The following is a 16,730-nucleotide window of genomic DNA, read 5'->3' as shown; positions in this document are numbered from 1 at the left end:
GGTCAGACCTCTCTTCCAATGACTCGAAGCCCGACCTCTTAACCCCAAGATTCGAGGTTCGCCACCTTAATGCCCGTCGTAAGCTGTCCGAGAGTAGCTTATCCTAGACTCGAGCTTGTCACAGCACACGCTTGGGACTTACCGCAACTACTTGGATGAGTCCCGACGAAGCCGTCATCCTACAACGACTCGAATGGCTCACCTGGAGTCGAGAGCCACTCAACTCGTGGGTATTCCCCGATCGTGGAATAACCCTTTCCCAACGATTTCCACTGCGAAGATGGTAAAGTCTCATCCCGCAACTTCGATCGGGACGTTGACGTATGTAATGCCCTGATAGCAGTGGACACCTTAAAAAGATCATGATCAGACAATCTGTCACCCCTGTTTGTAAAAAATTGTGCCTCTGCTATAGCGATACCTTTAATAAGGACTTTCAACCTGATCCCTGTCTCCTGGAGTGTTTCTGCAGGCGTGAAAACCGATCACACCAATGGCATTTCACAAGTTTTTAAGTAGGAACCGAAAAAACGCACACTATACACTTTGATTTCTCCAAAGGTTTTGAACGCGTTCCTCACGTACTAGTAGTCGACAAACTTAGACACATAGACTACCTGAGTATACAACAAAGTGGCTTGACTCGTACTTGAGCACGTTGAAACGTCTATAACATTTAACAATCGAATAGACAATACGGAATAACGGTAGACGGAACATCGATAGGTTCGCGAGGGAGCGTTGAAGACGTTTCAGCAGTTCGTTGTAGTCGATGATGTAGCTGGTTAAATACGAACAGACGTTTAAGAAGAGTTCTTCGTCGTTATAGAGTTCAATCAATTCATACTGTTACCCACTTACTTAATGGTCCCGCATCGATTCTCCAGCGCATAGGGCCGTGGTACCTGCACTGTTGACGATCCGGAGCCAGCGTCTTCACTTGGTCCCAGTTAAGATTCTCGTCGACAGTTCGGATTTCGACGGCTTGGCTTCGCCACTACGAGTTTCTGGGTCTGCCTCTCCATCGATGTCTCTCTGGATTCCATTCAAGCGCCTCTCTGCAAATCTCGTACAAAGTTTCGCACCTGTACAACTATACGGATTTGACGTTTGAGTTGAAGATTCGAATTTTCATTCGTAGAGAGATCAGGCGTGATCGCCAGATGTTCCCGAGACTCACATACTGTTCGTGAAACAGTTTTGTGACATGTTGACGACACATAAGCGTTTTCACGCAGACAACCTGAAACTTTTCCGACAAATTACATCACCACTGGAATGGATCACAGAACAACTCGACTCTTTTATGAGATTGTTTAAATAACTGACTTTGAGTCAATCTCTCAAAAGTGTCCGGCGAGCTTTTATTCGCTTTGTTCTCCGGAAACTTAACTAGAGAACTGCTTATGAACATCGATGGAATCTAATCCATCTTGGAACGTTATCTGAAATCAAACCCTGTGCTCCGTAGTTTCTCTCGTCGTCAATATTCTCTTTTTTCATTCTCTTTCTCTCAGTCTATCGGCAGAATGCTCGGCATAGTCTAAACCAGGCTTATTGATAATCGCTTCGTTTGCTTCAAAATTTCCAATCGTTACCGATGCAACCACAGTAACGACGCTGTTTAGCATTTACTCGCGAACGAATCAAAACATGCAACAGAAGAGCGCAACAGTGAACTATGTACGCTGATTTTTCGTTCTGTTTCTGTTGCCTAGGGTTCTTTGTTGATTTTCTCATCCCGATTTTCAGTCATTTGTTACTTCAGCAATCATTTGCTCCGCAACTGAATCCATTCGTCTGCGAGTTGATTCGGCGCGAGTTGCTGACGATGATTCTGATAAAGACACAGACTTAGACCCTTAAGGAAGAATGCTACTAGGAGGACAATTCCCGGGATAACGACTAAGACGCATGCAATTGACACAACTTTAGAGGAAAATAAGCCATTATTGGCCTAGATTTAGTTCTTGGGAACCTTTTGCGTTCCTAGAATTAAATCATTTTGCTTCACGAAGCATTCGTGGGGAAGCATGATCGTCAGCGAGTCGAGAAGGCGTCGAATAACACGACGCCAACTTCCCGCAATGTCTTCATCAAGAGTGAATGATCATTGTTTGATGGTTACCCATAGTAACTTAGAAAACAACTGATCACTAGAGAGGGGAAGAAAAACAAACTAGGTATGCGTTGTTCGATGCTGAAAAGCGTCGTTTGTAAAGAAAACAGACTTTCTATGTTGAGGAGTAACTAGGATGGGGGAAAAAAATCATTCTGAGCGAAGATCCGCAACCTTGGTCTAAACTACACTTTTTTTGCATAGATTTGTGGAATCCACGACGTTCTACGTTTTTATTATTGAATGTACATCGTTTGCTACCTTGCTTTCACAGGTCGTCCTAAATATGCGACAGATCTTTTGAAGTTTTTTGCCGGTGTTCAGCAATGAGCTGCTAAAAGTTCCCTGAAATGCCTGAGTCATAAGTAGCGGGAATACTTTCGTGTTATGTTTTTCGCGATACGCACTATGAAAAGACGGATAACTAGGACTGGAGTTGATTTTTTCTCTCTAGGGATTTGTTTTTGTCGAGAACGTTTTGCGAAAAACGTGACTACTTTATATTCCCGCTATTTATGACTCAGACTTTATTTTTACCTGCCTAAGGGTCCGGTGTCGATTGTCCGACACATAGGGCTGATATAAAAGATCTCCACTGCCAGCGTCTCCACTTGCTGCCAACCAAGGTTCTCGTCAACTCTGCGGATTTCAGCGGCTTGACTACGCCGCCACGAGCTTCTGGGCCTGCCTCTTCTTCGATGCCCATCTGGATTCCAGTCAAGTGCCTCTCTGCAAATCTCATTTTCATCTCTTCGCAGCGTGTGCCCAATCCATCTCCTCTTACGTTTCCGAATCTCGATTTCTAGCGCCTTTTGATGACACCGGCGATGTAGTTCCACGTTTGAGATCCGGTTGCCAGGCCACCTAGCGCGGATGATATTCCGCAGGTAGCGATTCAGAAATACTTACAGTTTTCGCGTCGTCACCGCATATGTGCAAGCGCAAATCTGGCTTTTCTGATCCGGGTTTCGATGTCTTTCTTGGTACCACCATCAGGCGTAATCTGGCTACCAAGACACTGGAAGCACTCCACTTTCTCAACCTATTGCCTAGCTATCACGAATTTGGAAGGATTTACTGTGTTGATTTCCATCGACTTGGTCTTTCCGATATTAACTTTGAGACCTGCTGCCTTGGAGCTTTCGATGAGGTCGTCGAATTTGCTCTGCATGTCTTGTTGTCTTTGGGCGAACAAAACAATATCGTGAGCCAGGTCAAGGTCGTTCAATTGCTCCATTGTCGAAGGAATCCACGGCAATCCTCGGTTCGGTCTATAGTCAATCGATCCAGTCAAGATCTCATCCATCGCGATGAGAAAGAGAAGATGCATCATTGTATCACTCCAGTAGTAACCGATATTGGATCAGACCAGACACCGTCACGAAAATGCCTCGTACTGAGCTTCGATAAAATGGACTAGTTTCTCTGAGTCTCCTCGTCGTCTAAGAGTAGCCAAGATGTTTTAGTGGTTTAGTCGGTCGAATGCTTTTACGAAATCAACGAACACCAGCAGAAAAGAGTCCGTTCTTCTGAGTGCTACAAAAACTTGTGGACAGAAAAAAAGGTGTAGTCATCGATAAAAGAGATGGTCCAAACAAGTGGGAGAACGATGGCGATGTTGAGTCTGTCGCTTTGTGGACACCGGGTGTTGGAAGTGCCGTCGTAGCTAATTCTCGGTGAATGGAAGAGGTAAAAAGCACAGATTGTCTTCTTTCTGATTTGCTTTCTGAGTTTTGCTAAGCAGGTGGGTCTCAGTTACTCAATAACTTTGTCTAAGCAGTGTCGCTACTAACGATTGATGTTGTGAAGACTAGACTCGGCCTTCTTTGCACTGCTTATAGTAGGGACACGATTTTTTCACTGGACATGAAGATGTGGACTCTAATGGCTCTCGAGTCCAGGATAAACGACACACTACTGACGGAAGATCGGACCTCGGGTTGTTACGAGAAGATGTCAGGACTTGAATTTCAAGAGTAGAGGTTGTTTATGATGGAGATGGTTCATGAACACCGTCATAGAGCGGATCAGCGCGAAATGCCCTCCCAACGTTAAAACACAGCTTAATCGTAGTTCGAAGTGGAACCCAGATCAGAAGTCACCTTACCTTAGAAGACAGTTTTTACAGAGAATTGTCTATGTGAGATATGGGAGATGAATTCTACACTCAACATAACACGCTCCTTTTTTGGTTCTCAAAATAAAGTTTGACCGTGTTTCAAACGTAGTTCGATTCTACGAACTTTAAGTTGAGTTCCATTTTTCCTCCTTGAGATGGTTCAAAACTAATTAAATTTGTACCATTGGCTACGTATAAAAGCATTAAAAAAAATTCCAATTGGAGTTCGGTTGTCGAACTTAGTTTTGAGTATGCCTGTCAGACCTTAGTTTAGCGATTGCCCAGTCAAACTCAAAGCTGAGGGCTGCCACTGAAGTGCTGTTTTGACCGTGATTAAAGCATAATTCGATTCTATGAACTAAAGTTGAGATCTATTTTTCCTCCTTGCAATGGTTCAAAATGGAGATCGCACTGCATCTCATTGAGTATGCTAGTCAGAACTTAGTTTAGCGTTTGCCCAGTCGAGCTCAAAGTTGAGATCTGCCACTGAAGTGCAGTATTGAGCAAAAATAATTTAATTTTGAGTTATAAAAAAGGAGCGTCTATGTCTTAGTTCTTCATAGAAATAACGCGGCAGAAGCAGTTTATTCGACCTTATCGACCATTCCTGTCCAGTTTTACTCTGCCCGTGTCCTAGTGGATTTCCAGTCAAACATCCTTCGATCTTATGACCCTTTTGGTAAAGTTTCCTATTCAGCCTGATAGCCCATTCAGCCTAACGTTCTATGACTGAATGACTTTAAATCATCGTCCGAATTACACAGCCCTGACCTGGCATATTTTTGTCCGAATGTGAGGGGCCGTTGAAGGCGACAACTTTTCTCCTTTTTTTCAGCTTCTTTTCAAATTGACACTTTTTAAATTTTTACCGATCCACGTCGCATTAGGAGGCTTACAAGATATTGGAGATGGATTCTAGTGTACACTGAGAATTTTTTCTTTACTTTTTTCGAAAATCAAACATTTGAATTTAGTATGTTTCCAAATAAAGAAATTACAAAAAAAAATAGTATGTTCAAGAATCTTGTTAGGGTTTTTGAAAACATTTTTGATTCTAAATTTTGGTTTTAAATAAATAGTTTTATTTTTCTTCCATAAAAAATTTTCCAAATATGAAATAACTGGGAAGGTTCATCGCACTCCACTGACATGTCACATTTGCTTATCGCAGCACAAAATTCCTGGCTATTCTCTAAACCACCCCCGTTAGTTAGACTTCCGTAGAAATTGTCTTCCAAGAACGCCTCCAAACAAATACGAAACGCAAAACAACGACGACAACGCTTCAACTTCTCAAATGCGGTTACTTGGGGGGGAAACGCAACCAAATTTTTCGCTGTAAACTTTCCTGCGGCTGGGTAAAGTTGCATCGGAATCGATTCCGATGACAGCGACCGCCCCCAGTAGCCAACTCAGCGGCAGCTCACGCACGCATTTTCAATTCCGGGAAGTCACCTGGAGCCCACCTCCCTTGCTTTCGGTCAACGCCACCATTTTCGCTGTCGACAACGTTGGACCAAGAAGTGGACCAGGTGTTTGCCTGACGTGTTGTTCCAGGCTCGGATTCCACGAGTTTCAAGTCTTCCAGCAATTTTGCGTCCCGCTCCTTCTGGTTTTGGTCTGTGGGCAGAAACTTTTCAGAACAGTTTCACCTTTCCAGCCTTGTTGTGGTGCCCTTTGGTGCTTCGCATTATTTAAGGTTTTACCGAGGAAAAGGTTGGATAGGGAAAGGGTCAACCATGGAAAACGACACATATTACTTCCGGTTTTAAGTCATTGAAGCGAATTTTGATTTTTCTTATTATTCTGGGAACAAAGTAAGATAAATTGCTAATAAAACAACTAACGGAGAAATTCTTTCGAAATCCTAAGGAGCAATTTAAATACGACCCCCTTCTTAACAAGTCAATGCATTTCCCCGTGTGAGTGTGCTTTCCTTTATTTTTGCTGCGTATGGTCCCGAAGCGTAGGCATTGGCGTTTTTTCCCGGAACGCGATCCCAGCAGAAATCATGTGAACGCAAGCTACTTCCCAAACTTCCTTCCGTTGCCTTTATCATCCCCCCTTACCCTCACACTCCGTTTGAAAGCGTTTATCCTAGAAGGCATTTCAGATGACCGACGCAAATGGAAACCACCATCAACCGGATATCAACCGGGTGGTAGACGAAAAAGTATGTAAGGTACCGTCGACGATGACGCTTGACGCCTAACGCCTGGTTCGATTTCTGAGAAAAATGGTCGCCGATATGTAGATTATGACACAAAAAAAAATAGACAGGAAGGAAATCGGAAGCAAAAGCCAAAAACTTTTGCGTAACGAAAGTTATTTTTTGGTGCACCTTTACGTGCGACTATTTTGAATTTGTACCTTTTTGCTAGTGTGATCTGTGATTTGTATACTCTATCGATGTTGTTGTTTTTTTTATTGTGTACCCTAAATGTAACTGTAAATATTTTATATTTTTAATGCTCATGAATGTGTATATAGTGTTGTCGTATTATCAATGTGTATTTCGTATCGATATCGAACGTGTTGTTAGAATAAGTTTCCGAAGACAGAACTGTTATTTTGTTTTTAACTCATTTAACTTATTTTACTCGTTTTTCCAAAACCAAAAAAAAAAGAAGCAAAAACAAGTTTTACCAAAAATCAATTTTATTTTCGTTTTCAAAAACCCTTTCGGCAATAAAAAAAAACCTAGCAATTCACTCAATAACCAGTAAGATTTTGGAACAAATTTAGTTTAGTTTCCTTAACTGTCAAGAAGTTGATCTCCGTTTTTTGAACATGGCTGTGCTAAACATATTTATTCTATTAAGGTGCAATTCAAAGTTTATCAGTTTCAGTTTACCGTTTCGTTTGTTTTTTTTTATTAAATTTTGTTTCCATTGGTACGTCTCTGAAAAAAGTAAACCACCAGATGCAATCAAAATTTCAGTATTTGTTCGAGTTTTCTTTACCTTTTTATCAATTGCATTTTTCAATTCTATTTATTATGAAATGTTTTTCTCTCATATATCAAGTTTTTCATATTGAATTTTTGTGTATATACTCACTCAAGCAGTAAGCAAAATCAGAAGAAAAAAAAATCGAAAAAAAAAAAATCCAAAACAAAATGGGAACAATCGAAATTATTTTTCCAAAATTCAAACCCTGGCCCCTCGGGAAGTGTTCGGGAGGAGAAGAAAGTGAATCTCGAACCAAGTTCACTCTCTTCTCGCCCGGCACTTGTCCAAAACTCACCCCGCCCAAAAACAAACCCAAACAAAAATCAGTCAATCGGTCACTAATCAATCATTCTCAGTCAAAAAAAAATGAAACCAAAGTCAACAATCGAACCCAAAGCTAAACCAAAGACAAAAAAAATGCAGAAAAGCATCGCCTCAGCGCCTACGGTTCTGAAGTTCCTAAAAACCCAAAACAAAAAAAAAGCAAATGCCCAGACAACCAGACAAAAATCGAATTTCAACTTCTTGCAGAAATGTTTCCAAGTATTTTGATCAGGTGTGTTCAGTTCGTGCGAAAATCAAAACGAGTAGAAAACAGTTCTAAAGGTACAGATTAGGAGATATTTGCCAACGTCCCCTTGTATGGCGACCGTCATAATCCATTTTTGAAATCAGCTTAAAAGTGTTTCAAAGACTTTGTTTGTAGCCTTTGTTTACCCTACCTCACTCTCCAAAGGATCCCTTTCTTTTGTTTGTTTTTATTTTCCTGCAGCGTAACACCTTTTATAAGTTCAGATCTGTTCTACTTGTATCGTTCCTTCGAAGAAGAAGACAATTATCTATTGATTTACTTAATGAAGAATAACGTTGATCTTTCCGTAAAACTTTCAAACTGTAAAGAAATCCATTCTGTCAAGTACGAATCCAAATGGATATTTTGCCTCGAAGCGAGCCACTCAATTGAAATCCAACCAAGCGTAGCGTCAAATGTCAGCTAAATCTAGAAACATTCTAACTGGAGATGGTGCAAACACCAAAAAGCACCAACCTTAGCCTCAAATCACTCCCTTCGGGAAGTGTTTAAGACTAGTTCATTTGCCAGATATACACCAAAACGAACTCATAATTGAGATTGAGAACCCTTCCATGGATAAGTTCGGCACAAATCACATGGCCCTAGCTCGGTTCCGCCCCGAAAATCCGTTGAAGGGCTCAATCAGTTCTATTAAATATTTTGATTTTCTTGAGTTGATCAAAATCCTAAAGCAGATCAGTTCACGTTGGCCGATTTCGTTTCCGCAAGGTATCCACTACCGGTAATTTTCCGTTTTTTACGTTACGTTGCGTACCTTTTCCCGAACATTAGGCTGAGTAGAAATTTTCAGTAATCCAAAAAATAAACTTAACGAAACAATCGAATTTCCCCGCGATTTTCGGGTTCACACAAATTTTTAAATAAAAAAAAACAACCACTGCCCAAAAATCTCCTAAAGTAGTAGCAAAAGAAGTTGATGTCCGATTTTTGTTTGGTTTTCAGGAACCATCAGAACCGCACGCCGCCGGCGGCAATGTCTCTGGTCTCGGGGGTCTCTGCCCGAGCAGCAGTCTCGGAGCGGGGCCACCGTTGGGTCTAGGCGGCGGCAGTGTGTCGGCAGGTGCCGGTGGTGTTGGGGTTAGCAATCTGGGTGCTGGGGGTGGCTCTTCATCCGTCGGCGCCGGCCAGGATCAGATGCCCGGGGGAAGTCCTGGGCCGATCTATCCTTGCATGTACTGCGGAGCCACCTTCCAGAACCAGACCAAACTGACACGGCACATCCTGTCCCATTCGCTGGAAACGCTCAAGTACCGGGAGACGGCCGCCCTGCACATACACCCGTCGCACCTGGCTCTGCTGCAGCAGCAACATCACGAGCTGACGGCTCAGGCGCAACATGCAGCGGCCGCCGCTTCCCTAGGGGTGCAATCCTCTTCCTCCTCGCCCTCGTCCCTGGTGACTTCGCCGCACTTTGGGCCGCACCGGACGGGGCCACCGCTAGATCAGCTGCTGGAACCGCCGGATGGTGCCTCCCAAATGGAGCTGGAATTTGCTGCCGCGGTGGCTGCGGCCGCTTCTGGAAATGCCGTCGGAGCCGGTGCCGGCGATCAGGGCAATGTGGTGCTGTGTAAGTTCTGTGGTAAAAGTTTCCCGGATGTGTCGTCGCTGATCACGCATCTGCCGGTGCACACCGGAGATCGCCCCTTCAAGTGCGAGTTCTGCGGCAAGGCGTTCAAGCTGAGGCATCACATGAAGGACCACTGTCGGGTGCATACTGGTAAGTGTTGATTTTTTTCAATTTTTTTTAGAATTTTGGGTTGAAATTCTCGAATCATATGAAAACCGGTATTTATTAATAATGGAATACGATAAAACAAAACCATCGTCTTTCGACCCGAAGAGAACCTTATGATCGAATTAGAATCCCTTCTAGGGAAAAATTAAAACTTTTGAAACCAAGTCCCGCAAAGAACTTGCTTATACAAATGATGCTTAAATTTAATACAAATTTGGACTTGAACGAAATGAGCTGATAATTTATTTTGAAGCCTTCCGTAAAGTCCAAAGGCAAATTAATCTTCTTGTGGAATCCCCGGAGACCCATTTACAGGGTTCTTCTCGATATTAGTTCTTATCTGACATTATCAAGCTCTAGATACTTTAGAGCTCAGCTATTCTAGCGATTGCTATCGCTGATGTTACGAGCTTGTCTCTCATAATCTTATACTTCGCTATAGACATATCCAGGATGCCACATTCTCCACATTTTAAATGTTTAATTTTTTTATCTTATTTATTCCTAACCCGCGGATTGAATCCGTCTACATTATATTTCTGATGGCCACGGGCTACGACCCGGCTAACTATCAGATGCCATGGGCTGAAACCCGGGTACATATTTATTGTATTCTATTTTAACTTACGACGGCCATGGGCTGATACTCGAATTGATTGCCCAACCGGGCTGTCGCATCTTCTAATTTCTCAAATAATAAAAACACTAGCTCGAAACCTTTTTACCAATTTGGGCGATCGAGTTCTCTCTGCCCGTATAGGAACTATTTCTAATACTCTGGTTGGGCACCACTCCAATCCGGTCCCGTTCCTCTTCTCGACTGAAATAGTAACGGCAAAAAAAAGTCGGCATTATCGTGCTCTAGGAACTTGATACCTCAGTTATTCCAGCGATTGCTATCGCTGATGTTACAAGCTTGTCTCTTATTATCATATATTTACTTCGCCAGAGGCATATCAGGATGCCATACTTCCCAAATTTTGATTCCAAATAAAAAGAAAGGAAAGTAGTTCTAAAATACCGCATATTTTAACTATGGATATCATACTTAAATAAAAAATATCAACTTTACTTAGGCCGGACTACATTAGAATGGCTTAAATTACAAAGGGAAGTATAAAACTTAATAGATGACACGAGCTGCAGCTGCACGAGCTAACATAATTTTAGAATCATGCCAAATTATAGGCATATCGAATCAAAGGAAGTGATAGCATTACTGATCTGAAACTTGTATGGAATTTCAAAAGAATATTTTTCCGGAGAAACATGAGTAATCCAATTTTTCTACAATACATTTCCAATAAATTTCACTCAATGATACGATAAGAGTTATGATAAAAATAATCCACACAGTTTGACGATGGTTAAAGATTCTGAACGGTTAGCTACTGAGACCTACGACATGAGACATGAATTGTGCAATTTGAGTCCAGAGGAAATAAGCCCTGAGAGACATGTATCCTGATAGTTGAGATCTTCAGAAAAGGGGTATTCTTAATAACAGCACATCATCCAAACATACGGGACGAAACCGTAAACCTGAGATTTGAGATGTTAGATGATAACTGAAACCCAACACATGAAAACTTTGACATGAGACATGAAACCTGCGATATACGACCGGATACATGAATGCTGAGACTTGATTGATTAATGGGGCATAGGACACCTGAGACATGGGACGTGAGCCGTGAGACCAGAGAAGTGAGACGTGGTACATGAGAAATCAGACGTGAGAGGCTAAGGTTTCTGGTAAAAATTCTGTGTTTAGACGAAACAAAATTCTGACTTTCTGTGATTTTACCCAAAAATCCTGTGATGGTTTTCTGTGATGCTTTTTTTTCAATAATTTCATTAAAAATTCATGTAAAATAGAGTCTTTTTTACATTTCGCTTGAGATAAATCAATTGACATTACTTATCTTATAATAATTTCCAATTCGTAGTTAAAAATCTTAAATTTCTATTAAGGGGGGGGGTAGGGTCTAACACTTTCAAAAAATCGTTTTTTTTTATTTTTTTATTTTCTTATTGTAAAACATTTCAAGAATGTTGTGTCAAATTTTCAAGTCAATTGAAGCAAAACTGTAGAAATTATGGGCCTTTATCTCCTCCTATCTAGTACTGCGAGAAAGCAAGAGCAGAAACTTCAAACGCGTTTTTCTCGAAAGCACATTTTTAAAGTCCGTGGACATCGTCATTTGAAAACTACTTATCTGATGCTTTTCAAATTTGGAACATGTTTTCTACATATAAAATACCAGATCCCAACGTTTTTCCTTTTTCTTTTTTTTTACTTTGGGGAGATTTTACAGATAAAAAATGGCGGATTTTTTCGTGAAAAATCGTAGTTTTTACTTCAAACAGCCACAAAAGTTTCATAAATTTTTTTTAAGTTAAATAAAAACGTTGGGGTCCAGAAAAACATCTATTAAAAATGTTTTGCTCTGATTTTTTGACTTCAGATGATTCTGTGCTGAGATACAGTGTCCACCGCAAATCCTGTTTTCTAAAAGGCATCCTCGAAAAAGCTCCGTCACTGGCTCATTTTTCAATATTTTTCTACGAAAAAATTACTAAATGTTCTTTCAACAATGCTTTGTATAATGCAAAAAATTTGAATACATTTGTTTGAACGATAGCTCTAGAAAAAAATCGTGAAAATGGTGTTTATTTTTACACGTTAGACCCTACCCCCCCCTTAACGTATAAAAAAAACAATTTTGAAAGAACGTTTGCAATCTTAAAATTCTGTGTTCTGTGACAACGATTCTGTGATGAAAAAATGATGATGAAAAAAAATGCTGAAAATTCTATGAGATTATAGATTTTTCTGTGATTCCGGCAACCTTGCATGGGACATGGGACATGCGACGTGAGACGTGAGAAGTGAGGTGTAGCACGTTAGAAGTAAGACGTGACAATCTAAAAATTAAAAAGTGAGAAATTAGACATGGGAAGGGAGACGTTAGGCATGACAAGTGAGAAATGAGCCGTGAGGAAAGATAAGTGAGAATATGATAGATGAAGAAAGATAAGTGAGATGTGTGAAATGTGACATTAGAAGTGAGAAATGAGACATCATGAGGAAAGATAGGTGGGACGTGAGGAGAGATAAGTGAGACATGAGATCGAGACGTGAGAGGTGGCACGTAAGACGTAGGACCAATAACGTGTATATTACGAAACCGCGTGGAAATTTCGTATTTGGGACAATTGTGTCAAAAACTTTGGTGTTTTTTCTTTGAAACATTTTCCATTCTGCGAATTATCCAACTGGTTTGAGCTTTACCTTTAGTTGCGTTAGTTTGCAAAAACTCAGGAAAAAAATAACTATCAGCCATCAGCTTTTTCTAACAAGACATAAATTTTAGAAAAGTTTTTTAACTTTGAATATGGAGTACATTCATTTATTTAATACACGATTTCAAAACGGCTGATCTAATTTTTCAACTTAATTGAGGGGGTGACTTACTTGAATATCGGAGATTTTTCTTCTTTAGATTGCTCCTGGATTCTCTTAGTGTGGTTGCTCTAGCTTTACTGCCTTCAGAAGTTCCAATTGATGCGTTTGGGAGATATCGAAACTGACTACGCACGCATTCGAATTTATTACCAACAGCCCAGATAGGATAAGCCGAATGAGAAAAAGATACCGTAAACGGTGGGAACTTTGATCATTTTTTTATTCATTTTTGAATATTTTGAATGGGGTGGCTTTTCGGTAACACCTATTTTTTTTAATATGCTTACTGAGGAAAGAAGTTTAAATCGTGATCATTAGACCGCTGAAAAAAATGGTTTTTGCACCTATACGTTTTTTCAATGCTGTTTTGCATCAGCATCAAGGTAAAATTTGAGACGATTTGGTTGGTTCCTGAGTTAGCGCAACGCGTTTAAATTTTGTATGGAAATTTGTAAGGAAGAAGAAATTTATGCACATTAAATCATCCAGAAAATTAAAATAAGCTTGAAATGAAGTTGGTCTTTGTTTTTGGTTTTGACTATTCTTAAGTTTAATTTTTTGCTAACATGACCAGCAGCTAAGTATGTCATGGAAAAATTAAAACCATTTCAAAATAAAAATCTGAATCCATTGAAAAGTGAGTATTCTTGCCGATTGTAGGGGATTCGATTCAGCAAGACAGAACAACGATTTCACTGGAGATATTTGCGATATATAACGATTGTATAACAAAATTTAATAGAATCAAGTAGGTTAAGAATTTCTCGGACACGAATACCAAAAAGTTGGTAAAATGTCCCAAATTAAATAAACCAATCAATCAATTGAAAAGTATTTAAAAATGGCAGACTATGCTTGCTAGAGCTTTTAATAATTTCATGAAATGTTTTTGCAAAGGTTATTAAATCAATAAATTCCCTGGGTAAGCAAAGCAGTTTTTTTTTAACTTTTTTATTCTTATCCTAATGTTACACAATTTTCAAATAAGCGGTCAAAAATGCTTGAATAAAAAAAATAAATTTTGAAAAAAGAATTGTATAACATCGAATATATTTTATGGGGTAAAAGTCAGGTTTGTGCTTTTTTCACATGAATCGTACTGCAAGAATCAAGGAACATTTTTCATTCATAATTATATTTTTTGGAACTTGCGGTACATCTCTGGCGATTTTTGAAGAATTTCCTTACCAAATTAAAACTCGTTGCGCTAATTCGGGACTGGATGATCGCTTCCAAATTTTTGTTTGTTTGCTATTTCTGGCAACAAAAACAACCAAAAAAAAGTTATGGGAGTTGTTAATACTTCAAATTAAAGGTCATAAATAAGGCTGTCTTCAAAAGAAAAGATTCTACGGAAAATATTTTTTTTCTGTTTACTGCTGATTTTAACTCTAAACTTGGAAGAAAATTTTGGTTGGTAGTTTATGAATTTTAATTTTTTTTTTTTGTGAGATAAGGTCGATTATATAAAATAAATCCATACAGATGCTTGTCTTACCAATCACAGTGCACTCTAAAATCATAATTTTATATTAACAATAGCCTCCTAGAGCACATCTACGAAAATTTTCAAGAAGAATAAACTTTTTTCACTAAAACTCTAAGCGCACGCTGGAAACTTTCTTAAATAAGCTCAAATTTGGCCAGAGTACTTGAAAATGAATGAGGATCAAACCCTGTAAGTGGAATTGTGATCAGCAAAAAAGTTGAAAAGTGAACTGGTCTTATCTATACATATACAGACGTACTCTGAAAAATGTCCCAATTTATGAAACATCAAATAATTATCCAAGAACAACAATAAAAATAACACTAAAACTGTACATAAACAAAGGAAAAAAGTAAGCAATATGAAGCTCAATTTATAGGCTTTAAAACGTTGAAAACAGTTTTCAGATAATTAAAATTTATACTTAGTTCTTGTTTATGATGTGGAAAAATATCATGTTTTTCTACTCGGTGATCAAAGTAACCCCAGTTTACAGTACATTTTTTTATTTACTTTTTTTCTAGGTAAATTGTACTTTTTGATTCAGCTCGATTCAAGTAAACTATACCTCTTTGTTAGTAAAATTTTATCTTGAAGAGGTAGTAGTTACCTTTTTGGATTCCACGAACGTTCATATTTTTATTTTAGATACATTTTACCTTCATATTATTTTGCGTGTAGTTTTCCTTGGTACACGATCCTTTTGCCAAACTCAAAATTCAGTAATTTTGGCTCAAAATAGCATTTCAGTGGCAGCCCTCAACTTTGAGTTTGCAGGTCGAACTTCGTTTCGAACCATCGCAAGGAGAAAAATGACATTCAACTTTAAGCTGATAGAATCGAACTATGTTTTGAATTTAGGTCAAACTTAATTTTGAGTACCAAAAAAGGAGAGTGTAGCCACAAACGACTGCGTTTCGCTAACAAGGCCAGTCATTGAAACACAAAATGTATCACTTTGTGAATAACTGAATTGTCTGGATTGAGTCAAATTTTCAGCACAGTTAGCTCGCAATGCAGTGTTTACGTGTGCAAAATTGGCTAATATGGCATTTTGAGTATGTCTGTGAGGTAAGAGCCATTATAGAGCAAAAGAGACAAGCTTTCAACATAAACAGAAGCAATCGCTAGTTCATCTGATTCTTCCGGTATCTAGGTAGCGATTTAAATAGTTGTGCAGCAGTCTAAAAGTAGGTAGATCTCAATAGGATCCTGGACATTCCATTGGTGAATGCTGTAGGTGTGAATTGTGGACAATCCGAACACTGATAATATGAAGCAGTAAGGGCAAAGTTCAATAAGCCAAAGCCCATAAGGGCACACTGTTATATTTACCGTCTAGAAAAAAAAGTGTTATAAAACTAACAGCCTTAAATGAGCAAGCCCTTAATGGGCTTGTGAGAGTTTTATTTTAGTTGAACCTAAAAAATAATTGATAATAGATTGATTGCTAGACGGGTTTTAGCCTTTCAGCTCATAGCAGTCGATCCAGCCGGGTTTCAGTTCATGGCAATCGATAGTGAGCCTAGTTAAGCCGAGGCCATCGATAAACATAAAGAAGCCAAATTCGGTCCATAATATTTGAAAAGAAAATAACAAAATCTTAACAATTATACTAAATAATGAGAATTTGGCATCCTGATAAGTGATAGTGCCTTTGAAGTGAGAGTCTATATAGAGAATGAGAGCCAAGCTCGAAACATTTTACAGTAGCGATTGCTAAACTGATTCCTCTAGTATCTAGCAATTGACAGTTGTGCGCGTATGAAATCCTGGACTCTATAGGTAACAATCTTTCAATTGGTTTTTGACATTGCCTTGACCAATATTAAATCCAGATGTTTTTTTTTTTATTAGTTGTTAACCCAGGTGGTAAATCCAATTTACGGATTGCATTCCAAGGCACGGCGAGCCACCGCGTCCCCCCAGTTTGCTACTCTGGGTCCATGGGTGCAATTGGACGACTCATGATACAATGCTAAGGAACACTGTACCCCCTACGCCATAAAGTCCACCTGGGGCCACTGACCTTTGTTCCCACCTCGAACTGTTTGACACACTTTGCTTCAATAGTGGGAGGTCATTTCGCGCTAGTGCGCTCCAAGGCAATACTCGTTTCCGAACCCTCTGTCAGCATAACCTCATTCTAACACAACTCGATGCGCGACCCCTCCTCTGACGAGTTAGAACCCGACATCTCATCGTGTGAATGAGGTCCCCACGTAGCGCAACTACTAACTTTGTGAATCCAGT

The 16,730-nt window shown here is 39.6% G+C and overlaps 1 protein-coding gene across 7 annotated transcripts in view; it reads left to right on the top strand.

The window, feature by feature from the left end:
• The window catches only part of LOC129739847 (protein tramtrack, beta isoform), a 484,838-nt gene that overhangs the window by 455,786 nt on the left and 12,322 nt on the right, over nt 1-16,730 (top strand). For all 7 annotated transcript variants that reach the window (XM_055731379.1, XM_055731377.1, XM_055731381.1 and 4 more), the window contains one exon: nt 8,727-9,501. In XM_055731379.1, coding sequence (XP_055587354.1) covers nt 8,727-9,501 — 775 coding nt within the window. The remainder of the gene's footprint in view (nt 1-8,726; nt 9,502-16,730) is intronic.

Source organism: Uranotaenia lowii, chromosome 1 (assembly GCF_029784155.1).
Source record: "Uranotaenia lowii strain MFRU-FL chromosome 1, ASM2978415v1, whole genome shotgun sequence".
NCBI classification, from domain to species: Eukaryota; Metazoa; Arthropoda; class Insecta; order Diptera; family Culicidae; genus Uranotaenia; species Uranotaenia lowii.
The sequence above is the reverse complement of the archived record's forward strand: the minus strand, read 5'-3'. Positions and strand labels throughout refer to the sequence as shown.